At 35.3% G+C, this 20618-nt stretch overlaps 2 protein-coding genes and 1 pseudogene across 2 annotated transcripts; 2 read left to right on the forward strand and 1 right to left on the reverse strand.

Annotated features, from left to right (window-relative positions):
• Positions 1-486: 486 nt before the first annotated feature.
• On the reverse strand, positions 487-1615 carry LOC116118809 (protein EXORDIUM-like). Its single transcript, XM_031404771.1, has one exon. The coding sequence runs from the start codon at positions 1585-1587 to the stop codon at positions 640-642; it is 948 nt and encodes a 315-aa protein (XP_031260631.1). The 5' UTR covers positions 1588-1615; the 3' UTR covers positions 487-639.
• Positions 1616-6922: 5307 nt separating this feature from the next.
• LOC116118818 (protein EXORDIUM-like 2) lies at positions 6923-7998 on the forward strand. Its single transcript, XM_031404779.1, has one exon. The coding sequence runs from the start codon at positions 6943-6945 to the stop codon at positions 7876-7878; it is 936 nt and encodes a 311-aa protein (XP_031260639.1). The 5' UTR covers positions 6923-6942; the 3' UTR covers positions 7879-7998.
• Positions 7999-11207: 3209 nt separating this feature from the next.
• Positions 11208-13005, forward strand: LOC116118810 (annotated as a pseudogene).
• The last annotated feature ends 7613 nt before the right edge of the window (positions 13006-20618 follow it).

Consider the following 20618-nt stretch of genomic DNA (forward strand, 5'->3'; position numbering starts at 1 on the left):
AGGAGCAACTTAAAGAATCCAGTTTGGTATTATCCATTAATAAAAATATTTTAGCCATATATAATTTGTCATCGTAACTCAGAAGTACGGGATTTCATCTCTTTTTTATGTTCTACGGAAATTTGATTAATATCGATCGACAACTAGAAGTATACATCTTATTAGTTATCCTTGTATCTAGATGATGTGCTCAAAGACTGATAAATTTTGCACGAGTTATCTGTGTGATAAAATTTTGATAATTGATTTTTTCAGATTAACCTTACGAGAATTGTTGTTTACAGTCATCATTAGACAAGTGACAATTATTCCAATTGGGTCCATCTTGTTGGGGATGATGGTTTCTTCTGCTAGATCGGTCTGTCCGAAGCATGGTCATATCTCATTGTAAGCCGGCCCTAGCTTAAGAACTGTCTATCAATTAATGGCCCATTAGTTGTAGCACTAAATCAATTGAGGAATGAAATTGCAAATCATTGACACGAATTCTCGTTTGAAAGAAGCAAACCAAAGCAATTTGCTCTTCTATTATTAATCCGCAAAAGCATAACAAATAAATAACAAATCAAAGAATTACACTATCTCCAGCTATATAATTAAGTATACATTCTACTAATAATCTACTAGACTATTCCCTTCTTAGACCAAAGTTGAGCAAGACGATGTAGAAGGATCATACAGAGCAGGAACCAAGTACTTCCTTCCATTAGCACCATTTGCATTGTAGCTAGCACCAGTTGTAGGGTCCACCAACAAGTTACCTGCATAACCAGGATAAGCCCCTTTGCCATAAACACCAGGACAAGCTGATGCAGCTTCTAGTGGTGCCTCTTTTGGACCCTGAAAATAGCCATTTCCAAATGGGTTCGTGGCGGTTCCGGCTAAAAGACCAGCCAAGTTGATCACCATTCCATCAAGACCCACGTCATTGTTTGGTGCAACCAAAGGTGGGCTCTGTGGTCCGTAAATGGGTTGGTGGAATGGCCATGCGCATTGACCTGGGCACTGAGTCTCGGAGTTACCAACCCAGATATAAGCGAACTTGTAGTTCTTGCCCTTAACTTGGCCACTCTTGGATCCCGGAGCAGACCCATGAGTCCCACATCGACTCATGCAAAACCCATCAACGGTTACATCAGAAGATGTTAATACAACATTTATGGCATCTTTTTGCTCACCCTTTGAGGCCAAAGCTACGATATGTTTGTTTGAGAGCGATTTTCCAAGCGAGTACTTGTCATCAACGATTTGTTTTCCGAGAGAGAGGGAAAGACTGTTTTTTTTGGAGCTTAGGTGGTAGTATTTCTCAGTGGTTTTCCACCACGAGGTCACTGAAGGCTGATTGGTTTTTGCTGGTGAAGAAGAAGACAGTGAGGTGATGAAATCTGAGATGATGGCTTTCTGGGAAGGCTTGAATTCGCCATACCAAATAAGATTAATGGAAATTTTTCCAGACAGAAGAGGGCCATTGTGGTATTGCAAGAGTTGAGACCCTTGATCTTTTACAAGCTCATTAAGAGTTCTTGCAGCAAAACAGATTTGAAATAGAGAGATCAGAAGGACTAGTTTGAAAACAAAAGAAGCCATTTTTTTGAAGAGAAAAAGGCTAAAGATTTAAAAAAGCTTAATAGCAGAAGAAGCTGAGAAAGATTTGTGTTTTGTGTGTTGAAGTGAAGAGAAATAAGCAGTATATATATAGATGGAAGAAGTGAGTTTAATTTATTGTTTAACGTGTTTTTTATAAAAGAAAGTGGGGTTTAAGTGAATTTAAGGAACCTGCCAGGAAAGAGACAATAAAGTGAGTGTCTGTGAGATGGCTTTGCCATTTACGAGTCTCGACTTAGCCAATAAGGTAAAGAAGACCCAACGGTACATCCAAACGCGTTCTTTAATCCTAAATGAACAAACAAATCCCACGCGCGTCTCATTTAACGTAACTCATAATCTTATCAGATACGGTCACGGAGCGTGAACGCCAAGCCTCAGATAGTCCATTCAAGTCATAACCCCTTTTCTCACGAAAAAACAAAAAGCATTACAGCTTAGTCACAGTTTGCTATGTTTGCTTAATGACAGAAATATCCAACTTTAGATGAAGTTAGGAAGGGCAAGTGAAGAAAAAAGAAATAAGTGGAGTTTTAGGACAGGCTGGATAAAAAAGAGGTATTGGGAAGTGTGAATTGAGATAGCTGGCAGTAAGCAAATGGGCATAAGAGGATGGGGGGTATCCTAGGTGAGGTTTGTACGTGAGACGACGCGCCCCTTCTAATTCTATAAATGGTACACACTCAAAGCTCGTGATTTGACGAAGGTGATTTCTTTCTTAACAAACACAATACCCAGCTGGATCAAGCTATTCCACTTTGACAAAGACAGCTGTTATGCCACGTCAGGCTATGGTTCTGGTCCCAGAAGCAGAACTCAAATCAAGTATACGTTTAAATTTCTTTCAACTTCAAAATTCAAATACAAAAAACAGGAGATAAATAGTTTTTTTTTTTTCCCTGAAATAATAAAGACAAATTCTAACTTTTAAAATTTATTCGTCTTGTTGTATTAAAAAAAGACAGCCATTGCCATATTGTATTATTTCGTCAACCTTAAGAGTGGCAGCTGCCAGCTAATTTAATGGTTTGTTGATTGTTCTACTTGGATTAACTAAACTATTTGTTTGAGGTTAACTGAGATATAGGCATTCTGTAATTTAATTATTTCTCAAACATTGGAAAGAATCTATCAAAAACAACATTAAAAACAAAATTATTGGGTTAAATTCTTTATTAGAAACTATTTCTGGGTAGATGATCGAGTGATTTAATAGAGACTCTTGAGTATATTACTTAAAAGATTATCAGTTCAAGTTTCTCACCAAACACTAATAAGGATAATCATTAAAGTTTTTACTTAACCGATAATTCTAAATCGAGTGGTTTAATAGAGACTCTTGAGTGTATTACTTAAGAGATCATCAGTTTAAGTTCTTCACCAAAGACTAATAAGGATAATCATTAAGGTTTTTATTTAATCAATATTTTTAATGTCTTAAAAGATTAATTTAAGTATATATAAATTGTTTGAAAAATCACATCATAAAAAATAAAAAAATAAATAAAAAAACACTTTATCAGATATAATTCTTGCTCATTTAAATATAAGTATGGTTAAATTATTGGATGTTTAAATTTTGAAAACTCTTGCTTTATAACAGCTGGATCACACTTTGTATCACCTTCTTGGCATGGACATGCCCAAAAGTTGATCAACTTTACAGGTACTGTATTAACATTAACATGTGAGATTTAACAGCCTTAAGGGAACAAGTAATTAATTAATTACATGTATGATGTATTTAGTGGTTTGAGAAAGATCCCTGCATTATTTAATTTGCAATTAGCGCATAGAATTATGTATTATTCAACGAATTAAACAAATAACCTAGATCAAATTCAAATGGCTATCGTCATCCTATGTAAAAGCCTCAATTCACGAGCTTACAATATATTATTCTAAATCACAAACATTATCCGAACCCCTACAGTATTCACGAGGCACGCGTGACTGATTTATTTTAATTATAAGATTCTTAATGAAACATAATTAATTAATCCTCTAAGTATTTGCAATGGCGTCCACTTACAATGCCCTACATTCCCGATAGACGCAAAAGCTTTTTTGGAGAAATCCAGCGTGTCTGATGGGTTCTTCTGTTTCATCACTGGATTGGATGTAACCTAAGCTGCACGCACGTTCTCATGCCTTATTATTTTTTATTTTCAATATTATTATATTCTTCTGTTTCTTTCTGCACCATCAGAGAATCCAAGTTTTGTCTACCTAATTCAACTCTAATTATATGTCTTAGTCTAGCAAATGATATAACGTTTTAGTCCATGGGAACAACTGTTATTGTCTCTGTGTTTATCGAAATTTTTTTTTTTTCTTTTTTACTATATATTTGGAAGTATGACGAGATTTATCGTTGTTTAATTGTGGATATGTAATTATCTGCTTGATTCATTCAATCGGTCTTGCGTTTTGTATATATATATTCTTTTTCTTTGAAGAATGTGAAACTGCAGAAACAGTGAATTGAGGATAGTTAAGGGTTACTTGGGCATTTTGTAATCGGGTGCAGCTCAAATTTATTTAAATATATTTGTAGATACTAAAGGAGGGATTCTTGAGCAAAACAATTAGATTATAGAAGAATATATAAATGCATTTGGCTGCACATACAGGGCACAATTCATTGGATGCCCTTTTGTTGCCATTTAAACCAGCACGAAAAATGATATGTTTTGGCTGCCTCCTTGACTCTGAGATGCCATTCCAACTTGGCAATATCGTCTACAAATTATTTAATTCCAGCAACACAACTCAAGAGAAGAAATTAGATTTACAGAATCTAGCTACTGTCTGCTACATGTATGATTGACTATTAATGGCTTCTTTAGAAATCAAATAATGATGCAATTTGAAGCTTTAAGTAAGAATAGATTACTTATTTATTCACATGGTCACAAGATCTTATTATGTGTTCTTAATTTGATTCCTACAGCTATAAATGACGACTATTTGACTGTGAGCCTCTTTGACAGCCATGGTTAAATTTGAATATAGATGTTGAAAGCAACCATATCTCGTATTAAACTAAATGTCAGGATTCATATATATCTACAAACAATATATAACAGGGCAACCCCGACCCGTAGAGATCGTAATTGGTCTTCTCTGCCATGCTTCTATTCAACCTAACCACCTGCCTCTTCAAGCAACTATTTAATCGGAACTTGCTGGAAACCATCCTTGTTGATAATGATACATGTCACAAAGTCAATAACGCTTGGGCTGTAGCCCATCTTCCTGGAAGCACACAACGAGGAGTCATTAATTACCCAGAGACACATTGTCAACCCTCAACTTCTCCACTTCGTCATTTCTTCAAACAGGTTACGTTATATTTCAATTGAATTAGCCAATTTCCCAAGTCAGAGTTTTGTATTGTTATGGTTGGAAACATTTATTAAAAAAAAAAGATGGGGTATATGATTCCGTTGGCAACTCATTTAGTCACTTTGGATGCCACCTGCTTCCAATGAAGTGGAGCATGGTTGTCTCGTCTCTCCATCCAGCTTGTCTCAAGGCTGAATAGTTAAGGGCTGTTCCCATACTTGCAAACATGGCCACAACTTGATTACTTCAAATTTGCACGAGGGGTGCTTTGGAATTGCTTCCTTACCTTACGTGTATTTTAATTCGACATTATTTACTCTCACGTCCTTATTAATTTGAGTGTACCACAATTAACCGCATAATCATAGATTCAACTCCAGAAATTTAACCAAAAAAAAAAAAAAAAAATCTCAAATGAAATAATCATACTCCTTTGTATTATTTGAAATTAATCTAAAAGGAAAAAAGGAATAGTTTTATAAACATTCAAGTAGCAATAATACTTTTGTGTCAGCTTAATATATCTATTTGATTTTTGAAGAAGAGCGCCCATGTCCATTGGAATTTATTATGGAAGATACATACATAAATACACGTCTCTTCAAGTAATTTCATAGTTTATGGATAGATTGAAAGTTTTGAGTTGAGTTATGTAAGAAGACCATCCATTATAAAGAAGCATAAAAATAGTAGGTGAGCGACTCCTGATACAGGCAATCAGTCATGGCTATAGTGACCCCACAAGTATGGGGAGGCTTTGAGTGCAGACTGCAGAGCTTATTTTCAGCTGATCATCAAGTCTTGGAAGGAATCCCATGATGATGATGATGTGTAAGTGCACTGGACTTTTTGGCTAAAACCTGTATAATAAAACATGAAGGGATGAACCTACCCACCAGAAGGCCATATAGATTCTTTTTAGAGCCTCCTAACACCTAGAACAATACAAAAATATAACAGTGAGGTCATCAATGCCTGCATTTGAAGAATAATCGAACCCAACATGCTCCATTTGATACTAAGATATTGCATTATCAGTAAATATATCATAAAGTTTCGAGCCCTTTATTGCATTACTAGCATAAGATATGTAAATATCGATCCAAGAAAAACTCTAAAATTGATGCATTGAGAAAAGCATTGAACACATGTAACCCATATAACTCCTGCCTAAACGAAATAGAGACAGCAGCGACAACAAAACAACAATAAAGCAAATCACAGATAATAAATACAGAGAAAATAACACGTGCGATTTATCTTGGTTCACCTAATATGGGTTACATCCAGTTGAGTTAATATTACTGCAATATTTTCTCACCCCTCTCTCGTTTACAATGAATGAATTACCCTATGATTTGCTATCATACTCATAACAAGAGAAAAATATGTTTATATACTAGGTTTAAGTGATAAAACCTAGTTTTACAATGATTTCTATTCTTAAGCCCAATCCACTAAAGAATTAATAACTCAAAGAAATCTTACAACAATTATACATGGAAAAGGCCCAAACCACCTACGGGCCCAGGGACGCTACCCCCGCGACCCCAGCCGCTCACCAGGCAACGAAACCCTTAAATGCATCTGCATAACCCATTAATACTAAAATAGTAGGCAACTGCAACACTGCCATTATCCATTTACATTTACTCTTTACAAATTGAGTAGCTAAGGCCTAAGAGATTCATAAAATCTTCAACTACTTCCATGTAAAACATAAGAAAAATTAAAAAAAGCCCTTTAAAGAAAGACAGATTCTTTCTTGGCTCATTTCTTCCAGTTATCCTATCTTATTTAAGTTCTGATCCCTTTCTTTATTAAAGTGAGAAGTTACGAACAATAAATAATTGGGATAGTTGCTAATGAAAGCTACTGAACTGCTTCCACCAACTCAGTTCATGCATCTTCACACCTATATATACTACCTCACTGAACCCTCTCTCTTTCACAACCCAAATCATAACAATTTCAAACTCTCTCTCTCGAATGGCTTTTTTTCAAATTTCCTGCAAACTGTCTCTTTTGCTTTTTCTTTTCCACTTCAACTTATTCAGCTTATGTCTAGGAGCAAGAAAGCTAACTTCTTTGTGTCAACCACCTCCCATGGCCTTAACTTATCATAAAGGTACTTTACTTGAAGGAACCCTTCCCGTATCCATTCTCTGGTACGGTGGATTTTCTCCAGCTCAAAAATCCGTTATCGTTGACTTTCTTCTCTCTCTCAACCCACAAAAGCATCAACAGTCCGCAACTCCATCTGTGTCCAAATGGTGGCTTACCATCCAAACCTACATGAAAAATGCTGGCAAAAAGGAGACTCATATTACCCTGTCAACCCAATTCTCTGATAAAAATTGCTCTTTAGGCAAAATCTTAAAGAAACATCAGGTGTTTGACCTCGCTCAGAAAGTTAACTCGAACCCAGGTGGGTTAACTCTAGTTTTAACTGCAAAAGACGTGGCTGTTGAGGGATTTTGCATGAGTAGCTGTGGCTTTCATGACTCAAACCCGAAAAAGAACTCGGCTTTCATCTGGGTTGGCAACTCAGTGAGTCAGTGTCCAGGCCAATGCGCCTGGCCATTCCACCAACCAATCTACGGACCACAAACAGAACCACTGGGTGCTCCTAACGGAGACTTCGGCGTGGACGGCATGATTATAAATATAGCGAGTCTTTTGGCTGGAACCGTGACCAACCCATTCGGGAACGGCTATTTTCTGGGGTCAGCTGACGCGCCGCTCGAGGCTGCTTCCGCTTGCCCTGGGGTGTACGGTGAAGGGGCGTACCCCGGTTACGCCGGGGAAGTATTAGCGGATCCTACCACTGGTGCTAGCTATAATGCGCACGGTGTTAATGGGAGGAAGTATCTGTTGCCTGCTTTGTTCGACCTTTCTACTTCTAAGTGTTCAACGGTGGTTTAAGTGCGAGTGTTGCGTTTGATGCAATTCATTGCACCTATATGGTGCTGCCGCTGTTTCTGTACAAACTTGTGATTTTAGTGGATGTGTAAATTTTTTTGAATCTAATTTTCTTCGACTTCATTTCTAGTTAGGTAAACTTATTAGTTATAAATATGAACTGAATCAAGGTCAGCTCAATGATCATAATTTATGTGGTCATCATGACACTCTGAAAAGATTAATGCATTAATAAACTATCTTCATAACTTTCAAGTAATTTTAGTTTTATAGTTTTTCTGGTATAATTTTGACAGAACACTCATGTGTTCGGGTAACTTATGTGTATTTCGACTAATCTTTCGATTCTGAATAAGACTTTTGAAACAGGACAAGCTCTATAATCTGTGGACAACAATTATTCTTATGATTCGAACCTTAGACAACAAGGGGAGCAAATCCCTTGGCCTAAGCGTTTATCACTCGACGAGTCCATTGTTGGTTATACGAAACCGATTTACAAATTGTCATTCAGTATTTTTAAATACGACGTCAGAGTATGTTGGGCTAATTTCATACGGCAGTAAACTCATGTTAGGCCGACTTCTTACGAAACCCAGCCCAACAAAACAATGGGTTCGGAGTTTAACATAAAATTTAAAAAGGGTTATAATCCTTGGCCCACGTAGAGGGCCCATTTTTGGTGATTAAGCAAAAATATTAGGGTGAGTTGATACTAGATAAAAAGAAAAGATTATTGAGTGTTAATGTGTAATCCTTTGCGAGGGGCATTCTACTGCTAGTTTTGTTTGTGTTAATCCAACTTTATGATATCTCTCACAAGAGAAAACCTAACTCTCAACTTTTATTTTACAATTTCAATAATGACATGGTTATAAGCTAATACTTTGTATGGAAGGTTTATAATACATGTGCTATTTTGGTAGATACGTTTACGTACCACCTATATTTTAGGCATGTTATAAAGAATGAGTAAGGAACTTTTCTTCCCACAATGAATTAGAATTAAGGCAGAATGTTTAAAGAAAGTTGTCACCGAGATGGTCCGTGATTACCTCCACACCGTAGAATATGGGCCCATGTTTATAATTTTGAAGTTTGAGTTTATGATGCTATTTTCGGCTCTTTCACCATAATTTCTATGGTTGGAAACTATTATTTTAAGAGGATGGCTATCTAATATTTGACTCTTTAGCATTTGAAGGGTGAATATCTTAAAAATTCAAAAAAATCATACACACATAAAATATTGATTAGGTTTGAAATTGCTAGTTACATCGCTAATTTAAAGGAGGCTAATAATTGAGCATTTGAATTTGGTCCTCCCCTTATCCCTAATTCCCTAGCGTACACGCAATCTATCACATACATAAAAAATAATTAAAAATTCTGAAAGGTCCAATGATATTAAGCGGTGGGGTTGTAATCTTAATCGGACTAATGCCATTGCCTCCACCATATAATGCTAAATTGGACCAAAACCATCACCCAAATGTCAGAAACGTATTAATCTCACGTGCCACTATGAGCCAAAAGAATAAAGATAGGTTGACAAATATTTTTTATAATTTTTTCTCACAAACGTTAACGTAATAGCTTACATTTGGTCAAACGGGACCTATTATTGGGCAAGTGAGACCTATTGCAAACTGACGCGTCACGTTTTTTAGAGAAAGTTAATAAAAAGGGTTTGTGAGTATAATATTGCAGGAGCCAAAAAGTCAAGAGAAATCATATAATCAGTACAAAATAGCCGACTACATATAACAAGTTGGAAAAGGATGAGTGGTGTAGTGATACTGTTACTTATGGATATTTAGTTATTTAATTCATTAAAGAAAAAGAGATTTTAAAAGGTATATAATGTAAAAGTGTGAAGCTAAAAACATTAAGTCTAATGCTGCCGTTTTGGTCCAAGCTTCATACAATCCTGATGGTTGATTCAAGGTTCATCTAATGATTGAAATTTCCTTGAAAATTCAAAGGTATAAAAGAGGGCAGCTCTCAATTAAAGCTACAGTGAACAAAACAGTTTTTCTCATCTTCCTCGACTCTGTAAAATTCTACTTTGCTGGGTTCTTTAGTTTACTTTAATTCTTGTAATCTTGGTGCAATCAATTGGGTTATTGAGTGAAAGTGGTGTTTCCTTCACGGGTAGAGAAGCTTAAGGAGTCTTTCTCTTGGGTTTAAATGTTACAGGAAAAGAGTTGAGTGATAGATTAGCAAAGTGAGTTGGGTAGTGTTTGAGAATCTAAACTTGTATTCTATAAACGATATTAATCTTCTTAGTATAGCGAGTCTCGGTGTTTTGGAACTCAACGTAGACATATATAGCTTGCTCAAATCTTGAGCAAGTGAACCACGATAAACTCTTATGTTTGTTTGCTTGTTTTTTATTTCTTTTGCGATTAATTGGTTTTAATTTTGGCAATAAGTCTCATATGTGGTACCGGATGAAGTATCTTTCTCATCCTCTAAATATCTAATATGTCAATCTTCTAATTCAACATGTTTGACTGGTGGGTAAATGAAATGTGCAAATTTGATTTTGTTCAGCTTTTATCATTGCATTTTCAATGTTTGATTAATCCGTAAAAGAAATAACCATTCAAGTCTTGTATGAGATTATTGAAATTTGTACTATATCAGTTGAAAATTGCGATTTCACCTTCAAAGTCTAATCTCATTAATTTAATATAGAGTCGTGCAATAAATTTAAACAATTAAAGTATTAAAAAATATCTTTGTACAAGTTTTTATCGTAGCAATAACCCCAACTCAACCTCAGACTAGACTCGTCAATTTGAATTACATTCAATATGGCAAGAATGTACAACATCTGAAAGCAGACAATCCATATATATGAAAGTTGATTGTTTGCGGCTTATTAAGTTTTATTAATTATAATAACTAGGAGTGATGGATTGTTTGGGCTAAATTGTAAGTTTTTTTCTTTTTTTAAATTACTGAGAATGTTTGAATTAGTTTATGCATATCTCAATTAATTCCATATAATCTTAGAATTATCGATCGAATAAGAATTTCAGTAATACCCCCATGAAATCTCCTTCAGTTTTTTTACCATTAGGCCGGCGGTGGTTTGCTTACTAAGTTTGAAACAATTCTTTCTATCAATACTTACGTGTAAATATTAATGATTGAAAGACTTATGTTTTAACTGGCAAAGTCCATTGATTTTTAACTATGGTATTTATTAGACTTTTCTTTTTCCCTCGGGAGTCGGCATAGATGAGACACTGTTTTACCTCCCTTTGACGTGGCTATATATAAAACTGCCTCAAGCTAAATCTCTCTCACAACATAAACATATTCTCACTTACTAGTGAGCATTTGAGAGCAAATGGGTTCCTTCGCAGCAATTGAAAAGCCTCATGCAGTTTGCATACCTTACCCGGCTCAAGGCCACATAAATCCCATGCTAAAACTGGCCAAAATTCTTCATCATAAAGGCTTTCATATCACCTTTGTAAACAGTGAGTTCAACCATCAACGCCTTCTTAAATCTAGAGGCCCCAACTCTCTCACTGGTCTCCCATCTTTTCGATTCGAAACCATTCCCGATGGCCTCCCTCCCACAGATGTCAACGCCACTCAAGACGTCCCATCTCTATGTGACCCCACTAGCAAATATTGCTTACCTCATTTTAAAAACCTTCTTGGTAGGCTAAACGATCCCTCCTCCGATGTTCCACCGGTGAGTTGCATAGTTTCTGATGGAGCTATGAGTTTCACTCTTGATGCAGCTGAAGAGTTAGGCATCCCTGAAGTCCAGAAATTTCTGGACTTCTAGTGCATGTGGTTTCATGGCGTATGTTCACTATCGCCAACTCATTGAGAAAGGTTACACACCTCTCAAAGGTATATTAATTATAGTACAGTAAATACTTTTCAACTTGGTATACATAGTTAAGAATATTACGTAGTTAAGAATAATGAAATAAGATAAAGCATAAATTCCTGGTAATAATTCTAAAGCATTAATGAATGAGTTTGATCGTGTTTGTTTATTTTTCAAATGTCAAACATAAATTATATATTTTCTTTGATTCGCAGATGAGAGTTACTTGACAAATGGGTACTTGGAAACAGTTATAGATTGGATACCAGGCATGAAAGATATCCGGTTGAGAGATATCCCCACCTTTATCAGAACTACTGATCGTAATGCTATTATGATAAATTTTCTTCTGTCGGAGACTGCAAGAGCTAAAAGGGCGTCTGCGATTATTTTGAACACGTTTCATGACTTGGAGAAGGATGTTTTAGATGCGTTTGCTTCAATATTGCCACCTGTATACTTCATCGGTCCCCTGCATCTTCAGATCAATCAGATCCTAGATAACGACACGAAGCAGATTGGATCAAATTTATGGAAAGAAGAAACTGTATGTGTCGAGTGGCTATACTCAAAAGAACCCAATTCAGTTGTTTACGTGAACTTTGGTAGTGTTGCAGTCATGACGGCCCATCAACTAATTGAGTTTGCGTGGGGACTTGCGAATAGCAAGCAAACATTTTTGTGGGTCATTAGGCCCGACCTTGTTGCTGGTGACACAGCAATTCTACCACCAGAGTTTTTGATAGAGATCAAAGAAATGAGTATTTTAGCTAATTGGTGTCCTCAGGAACAAGTTTTAAGCCACCCATCAGTTGGTGGATTCTTAACCCATAGCGGGTGGAATTCTACGCTTGAAAGTATCGGTGGTGGAGTTCCCATGGTTTGCTGGCCCTTTTTTGCTGAACAACAAACAAATTGCCGATACAGTTGGAAGGAGTGGGGCATAGGCATGGAGATAGATAACGACGTGAAAAGAGATGAAGTTGAAATCCTTGTTCGAGAGTTGATGGAGGGAGAGAAGGGGAAAGAGATGAAAACGAAAGCTATTGACTGGAAGAAGATGGCGAAACATGCCATTACTGCTCCTTCAGGATCATCTTACAGGAATCTGGAGGAGGTTATCGACAACGTGCTTCTGACTCCAAGATGTTAGACTTATTAAATGCGTCATGGATTGCCAACTTTAAATTTCTTCCTTCTTGTAACTCTGATCTCTGTATGTTTGGATTTAGTAATTAATATTTCTTTTATGATTTATTTATTTATTGCAATCCATGCCTATCTAAAGTGTAAACGAAACCCTCCATACTCCAACCATACCACCATTAAATAATAAAATTTATAATGAAATCCTGAAGATGGATAGCGTAATATGAAATAAATACAATTAATTATACGGAAAGCAAGCCGAGCAGAAGTCTGAATTTGAGGTGTCTTGGGTCCAGTTTCCGAATATTGAAATTAAATGTATTAATTAGAACCAGCTATCCTTGTCATGACGCTTGCCCAGTTGCCACGTTAGGCTATTAACAATATTATTTTTCTATTAGAATATTGGAGTTTTCTGGATTCATTCAATATGTCCAGGTTGAGTTCATTGACCAAATTAATAGTAGTACAATATTAAATTAATTAGATTACATTTACATATCCATGCATCATGCCTGATGGAGAGAAGATGAGAACAAATATTAAATTAATATGACATAGTTATAGTACAGTATAATAGGTCGTGTAGCGTTCCGTGCTCTTTGGTGTTACAGTAGTTACATCGCCAAGGAATTGTCCAGTCACTTTATTAGGGTTGGGCAGTTTTGGACAAGTATAATTACTGTGAAGTAAATATTACTCCATACAAACATACGTACAGACGTGCAGTTGACTCTTAGACTTTTTTCTACCTTGATGTAAATAGTATTTCATTTACTTATTTAATTGATGTATCTGAAATGCAAATCCACCCTTCTCTCCAACCTTTGTTGGACGAAGCTTATTGAGCATTTGTTTGGAAATATAGGCTAAATGATTCTTTGTAATACCAATTTAAAAAAATTATCAACCCATATGTTATAGGTGGTTACTTCCCTGATTACAATAAAAGAGTTACATCATATAAAAAATTATATATTTAGTTTGTACATATAACATTATTTAATTATTTTATAAGTAATTATGAAATTTTGATAAAAGAGTGACGTTTAACCCTATTAAAAATTTAAACAATTCTATAGATTCTAGTGGTAGCCCAATTAATTTCTATATTATCAGTTTATCCTTCAGTTTTTTATTTTTATTTTTACACCCCACGTGTATTTCTTTTTTCTTTATTTCACTCTCTTTCTCCCCTGCCTGTTCACAAGTCACAACTAAATCATGCCAGAAAATTAATTACGAGTCCAACCAAAAAGAAAATAACAAACCAAAAGTAATGAGGAGAGGAATAGCGTTACTGTTAAATTGTTTTCTAAATTTTTTTTATGAGTTCTAGTTATCATAAATTGTTGAATTCTTCTAGTTTATCAACAAAATCTTCTAGGGTGTAAAGTTAAGTGAAAATATTTGAGGTTCTTCCCTTATAAATCTTGACATCTTGCAACATATGGGCTGTGCATTATTAAACATATTTGATGGATTTAGTCGCTTCAACATTGCAAACAATTAATTCAAATCATTTTTATATAAAATAGTGGAATTATAATGTATAAAGTTACTAGAGTTAATTTGTAAAGAGATTTCTCTTAAACTGTTAAATGCTTTAAATTGTCTTAGCTCTTTTTGGTAATTTTATTTAAGGATAAAATTCTAATAAAAAATTAACGAAAATTTGTATTTTAAACATTTTTATTGTACAATTTAATTTTGAAATAACATTGTAAACGAAATTTCAACATTATTGCAAACAAGTGGCTGCAGATATTCTTGCAGAAGAAGACAATAAACGAGTTCCCTTGATTATACGCAACATTGACCAATTCAATTAAAGGAACAATAAGTGAAACTCTTGGATACATATAATCTCACCATCATAAAGTGTGACACTCTCTAGTAAACAATTTTCAAACGGAATTTATTATTTGTAGAATAAATTTTTTGAAATGTTGCATAAAAACTTATAAATAAGAAAGATCACGTATGAACTTGAAGTATCACACACGGGACTTACATATATAGCATAACCTCGATAACCATGAACAATTCATCTGTCCATCCATCAATTCTCTTACAAATCTTTGAATTTCATCTCTCCCAGCGTTAGATTCTAGTTCTATGCCGACACCCCACTTAGTCTTGGAGAACCAAAAATTAGTCTACTATTCAGAAAAGAATGGCCAACATATCATAGGCACACGACCACACAAACTTTCCAACGTAGAATTCCAATCACAGTGCGTTAGAAACCCTCCAATCGCTGGGTGAGTTAGAACTTCTTCTTGGTGACACCAACTTGCCAAGAAACCCCTTCTTTGGTTTCTATAAAAAACTCTGGAGGAAGAACGGCTGATTCACCCTTCACTATATGAGATCACAAATAGGTCTTCCGGTTTTTATTCAATTAAAATAACCACCGAATCAATTTCAACTTTTCTCACAATCGAAATGTAAACTGAACCGACATTTCAAAAGTTCTATAAAGATGCAATTCCTAAATTTCAAGGTGATTGAACATCGATTCGGTATTGTCGAACATCAAACCTAACCGAACCGACATGCAAAACATCATAATGTGAATCAGCATAAGCTGTGGCGTAGCTTTCTATTTTATTTCATATTAATACAGCCAAGTGTTTCTTACCTAACAACTTAGTAACCTTATTAGGGTTTGGTAGCCCTTGACCAGTAAGATTAGTTGGAGGTAAAAGGTAATATGATCTTAATTATAAAATAATATATACTTTTAATTCTTATTGAATAAATTTCAGATCATTTGTGGGATTTTTCAACCTTAATGTAACTTACCTTCCCCTGTTTCTAACTAGTTTTGTACTTATTTATTTGTTTTCTACACTGTTTATCTCAAACGAAACCCACATCTCTCTTATACCTTCATGCGATATGTGAGCTCACAACACTTTTAACTTTTCAAACCCTATCATATCCTATTATCTTATCCAATCTAGTGAAATACATATTTGTTTTAATGTTGATTATTCAATTCAAAATTCAATCATATTCTATTCAACTCAAAATATTTAACAATAATTTGTCTCAATAAAACTTTATAAATTAACAAAAACACCCCCACCCACCCAATTATTATCGGTAGTCAGCCACCATCGTTGAATGGTGGCCGGAAGCCATCAGAATGGCGCACGACCGGTTGGATCTGACCAGAAATGGTCAAATCTACGGTCAAAGATCTGGCCGTTGATGAAGGCGAACAATATTGCCGTTGATGATGGCGATGGCCAAAGATATGGTCGTTATCTTTGGCTGTAGATCTGACTGTTTCCCATTCACTTATGTGTTATTACATAAGGTTTTAGTTGACTTGATTGAGAAAATTAGAATGTATGGTGTTGGGGGCCACTAGGATTAGGGTTGTTGGGGGGTTTTTAAGGTGGGATGTCGGTGAAGTTATTAGTGATAATGGGGTTGATTTCTGGTGCCATGAGAGACCATAATTTTGCTTGAAGCGCGCAAACAAAAAAATCTCTGTGGTCAACGAACAGCGGCAGCAAACGGTCAGAGATGAGAGGGGTTACAGGAAGGGAGATGAGAGGATCTTGATTGTGGTGTTGGATTGGTCAATCAGCACTATAGTCAGACCAGATTGGGCCTAAACAACAGTCGAGTGGGTTTGGAGGTGGTGGTGGTGGTGGCTAAATTGTAATATACTGTATAGCTAGTAATTCTTTGAGAAATATATGATAAAATCCATTAAATAACTTTTATGAACATATATACATAACGTAAAATCCGAAAATTCTAATTTTAATTCATATAAATATATATACAAGATACTGATATACTTTAGTAAGCACAAGGTAATCTTGAACAGTGCTGCCAAACTCCTCCGCTTTTTGATGTCCCACCTGGTCGTAAATCATGTAGTACCTGCAAAACAGTAAAATAATGGAGTGAGCACTAATTGCTCAGTAAGTAAACCAAACTGCACTACTGTGTTTCCTCCGTTACTCATGTTCTGATTTTCCTTTTCTCACTTTATTCTTTGATAATATTCTTCATTCTTTTCTGATATTCTGCATTCTTTTCTGATACTCCGATTTGCTACTTATCAATGTGCAAAGGCAATGAATAAAACTGTACATCGTCGAGCATATAAGAAATACTGAATCACGTAAGTAGCATAATACATATGCAGAATAATAAACTTTCCCAAGAGAAGAACTTTATTTTCTTTTATGTTTTATGTCTCTTATGCTGTATCTGTATCTGTTTCTTTTCTTCTCTGTTTCTCTTTCTTTTCTTTCTTCTTTTTGATTTGTCGATCGGACCAGGTTAATGCATGGATTTGGAACCCTGGCCTTGTGAGTGGGTGCAGTCCTCATCTAAATGCACTGCTGACAGACTGTACTCGCTCATGGCAGCATGCATGTAGGTATGCTCTGCTGGGTACAGTCCTCATCCACATACACTACTGACGGACTGTAGAAATACTGTATCTCTCTGCTGATGTCGTTCGCTCATGGAGGCATGTATATGGGCTTCTCTGTCACTCATGGGTTCCTCATCGCAAAAACCTTATAACATAGCATGCTGTAGAAAGAGAATAGAAAGAGATACTATACACATTTCAACATGAATTTCCAAGCTATGGAAATTCTACACTTGCATTCTTTAGTAAATGAGAAAATATACATACTTGCATGTTAGCTTAAAAGAAAATTACTAGTCATTTTCTTTTCTTTCTTTCTCATTCTTTGCTAACATAATCTTTCATATTCTTATTTACTAAATCAAGGCTATACATATATATCATGTGCACAATACATGATCAAGCCCATTCTTTAATATGCTTTCCAAATTCACATATACAAACTTGCAAATTCATTATGGCATAATGGTATGTCATGACTTATTCTACCATTCTCTACTATCACAATTGTCATATCAAAATAACATTTTAACTTGCAAATTCTTCTCTAACACTTTCACGTACTATTCAAAAAGTAGTAAAGGTTCAAGTAGCTAGAATCAAGCACTAAGGGCCATTTCTCTCATGGAACAACATGACCAAGTGATATATTAAATTTTGACATAACAATATGCACTCTTGAATATTAACATTTACACTTGGTTAAGCCCAAACATAATCTTCCTACTTTAATTCTTGCCTTTCTCTAACCCTTTCTTTATTAGGGTTTAGCCAACTCATGCATGCATTTTCTCTTTGGGTTTTCATCAAACACTTCATATGCACATGCAACTACCATGTTGGCTACACTTCCACAACTCTCTAATTCCACTAAATTGTGAGCCAAAAACTCACTAACTTTAGTATCAAACCTGGCCGAATTCATCACTTCTCTACACTCCAAAAATTTCAATGCAAATTCTTCCACAACTTCACCAAATCATCACATAACCATACTTTACTTCTCATGGCTGGAATTTATGCATCATTAAACATAAAAAAAACAGCCAATAATTCTCTCATACCATCACATACAAACATGCAAAAATTCATTCAACATAAGTCTTGCACAAATCCAGGTTAAAATTAGGTTTACTTACCTTGAATGTGTGAGATCACTTCATTTTGCTAAAAATCTCTTCTTCTTGGACCTAGATCATATAAAAACCATAAGAATTTAAAATTTTAAAGTTTAATCACACTCCTTCTGCTAGAATCTTACCTTAGGATGCTTTAGGATTGAAAATCTCCAAAAATCCAAGCCAAATCCTATGATTTCCCTTTGAAATTTAGTGAAGAAAATTGAGAGAAAATAGGGTAAAGGTGGCGTGAACAAGGGCTGAAGGTATGTTAGGGTTTCTTGAAATGAAGCCTTATATCAAATAATATAAGCATGTATTCCCATTTTGCCCTTACACTTTCTATGAAATTTCATCTATGTCCTTGACTCAATTACTAAAATACCCTCATTTTTATTATCTTCTTCACATTATTTTGCTTCCTTTCACCTCCCACTTTTTCATATAATTATGAATGAAAAGACCATTTTACCCCTAACGAAGTTTTAAGGAATTTTCTTCACATTTATCTACGGTAACATCAAAGACATCCAACTAAGGGTACTAGGGCATAAATAAAATTACGTACCTTGATGTGGATGTTATATGGATGATGATGGTGATGGTGATGGTGATGGTGATGGTGGTTGGGTGGGGTGAAATAAAAAGTGAAGGGCAATATGGTAATTGCACAAGTCAAAATTCAAAATTAACTTACAATGTTAGTTTAAGAGCGAGAATATGAAATAAATAGAACTAAAGGTATGAACTTGAGATTTGGCTAAACCTTGGGTGGAAACATATCGTTGCTCAATTAAATATAGAAAATAATTAATTAGATTTCCTAGCAACTTGATTAATCAGATGGTGGTCAACGATTTTCTTTTAGACAAGAACTTTCTTTTTATTACTTCAAGTGGACAATTTTAAAATATTTAATTTGATTCATAAATAATCTAATATTTTTCTATAATAAATCAAACACATATTTATTATTTTATTAAAATATACATGATTCTTACCCATTAATAGAAGACTAATGTTATACTCATAATCTCTTCTCACAAACTATTAATTCGTAATTGGTTAGCAGTAATTTATCAAGTGAGACTCAAGTGAGATCCATTCTGAACTAACCAATTACAAATTATCATATCAGAATTGTGAGTAAAAATTTGTGAGAAAAAGTCGTGGGTTCAACATTTTGCACTTCGTTTTAATTTATACAAAATCTGCTTCAAGTACAACCAGACGCAGTCAGTCAAAGAGGTTAGATGTATTGATGAAAGATTAGCAAGTCCCACAAGAAAATTATATTGGTGTAGCTTTAATTAAATTGTAGATGATCAAAATTGAGACAAGAAGTGAACCATTAAGAAGAAAGAAAATTCACTTTTACTGAATTAAAAACAAGAATACAAACCACCACACAGCTCTAAGTAGTCTAATGATAAAAGAGTAAAAGAAGGTTTCATAAACTCCTAAGTTCGACTCCTCTCAGACACTGATAGGAGTGACCAATAAAGTTTTTTATTTTACCGATGGTTTCAGGCTTCTGAAGGATTAGTTGAAGTGCGTGCAAATTAGTCTAGACAACTCGATTATAAAAAAAAAAAAAAAAACAAGAATACAACAGGAGAATGAATATTAAAGCTCAAAATTGATGCTTGGTGTTATGCCTGAAAAAGTAGGGCTGAAGCAGAACCCTGTCAGCGCAAGTGGTCAGAGCTTAGGTAAGTCCAGGTGCCGTTCAGGTGTAGCCACGTCACGCACTGACGCAACAGGCGTGTTCCTGCCAGTGTAGTAAGTGCGCGTCAGACTGGTGAAAGGTTGGAGGCGATCCACATGTCCAATCCCTACGAGAATCGAGTAAATCACTGGGGCAGGTGAATAACAGGGCGCAAGGAAGGATTTCGACGGAAATCTGACCCACTTCCTGATTTAGTAATCATTACCTCGATCCATCCCACTATAAATAAAGGGCTCCTCTCTCATTTGTGGGATTAGTTAATTTCTCTCTGTAATAGTTTACTTATTTTCTCTTTGTAATCACTTGTAAGTAAGCTCGCTGAATGCGACATGACCTCAATATATTAATACAATATCAGTGGACGTAGGAGTCGCTTGTTTAAGCATCCGAACCACTTTAAACATAGTTCTCCATCTATTATCCAATCTCATACCTCCATTCGCGTGTGCTCTCTGGGCTAGCTCAGCATTTCACACGTGC

This window comes from Pistacia vera, unplaced genomic scaffold (genome assembly GCF_008641045.1).
Source record: "Pistacia vera cultivar Batoury unplaced genomic scaffold, PisVer_v2 Contig86, whole genome shotgun sequence".
Taxonomy (NCBI): Eukaryota; Viridiplantae; Streptophyta; class Magnoliopsida; order Sapindales; family Anacardiaceae; genus Pistacia; species Pistacia vera.

What these genes read in the sequence shown, in the direction of transcription:
- LOC116118809 (XM_031404771.1), bottom strand. Translation starts at nt 1,587, where the DNA reads ATGGCTTCTTTTGTTTTCAAACTAGTCCTTCTGATCTCTCTATTTCAA.
- LOC116118818 (XM_031404779.1), top strand. Translation starts at nt 6,943, where the DNA reads ATGGCTTTTTTTCAAATTTCCTGCAAACTGTCTCTTTTGCTTTTTCTT.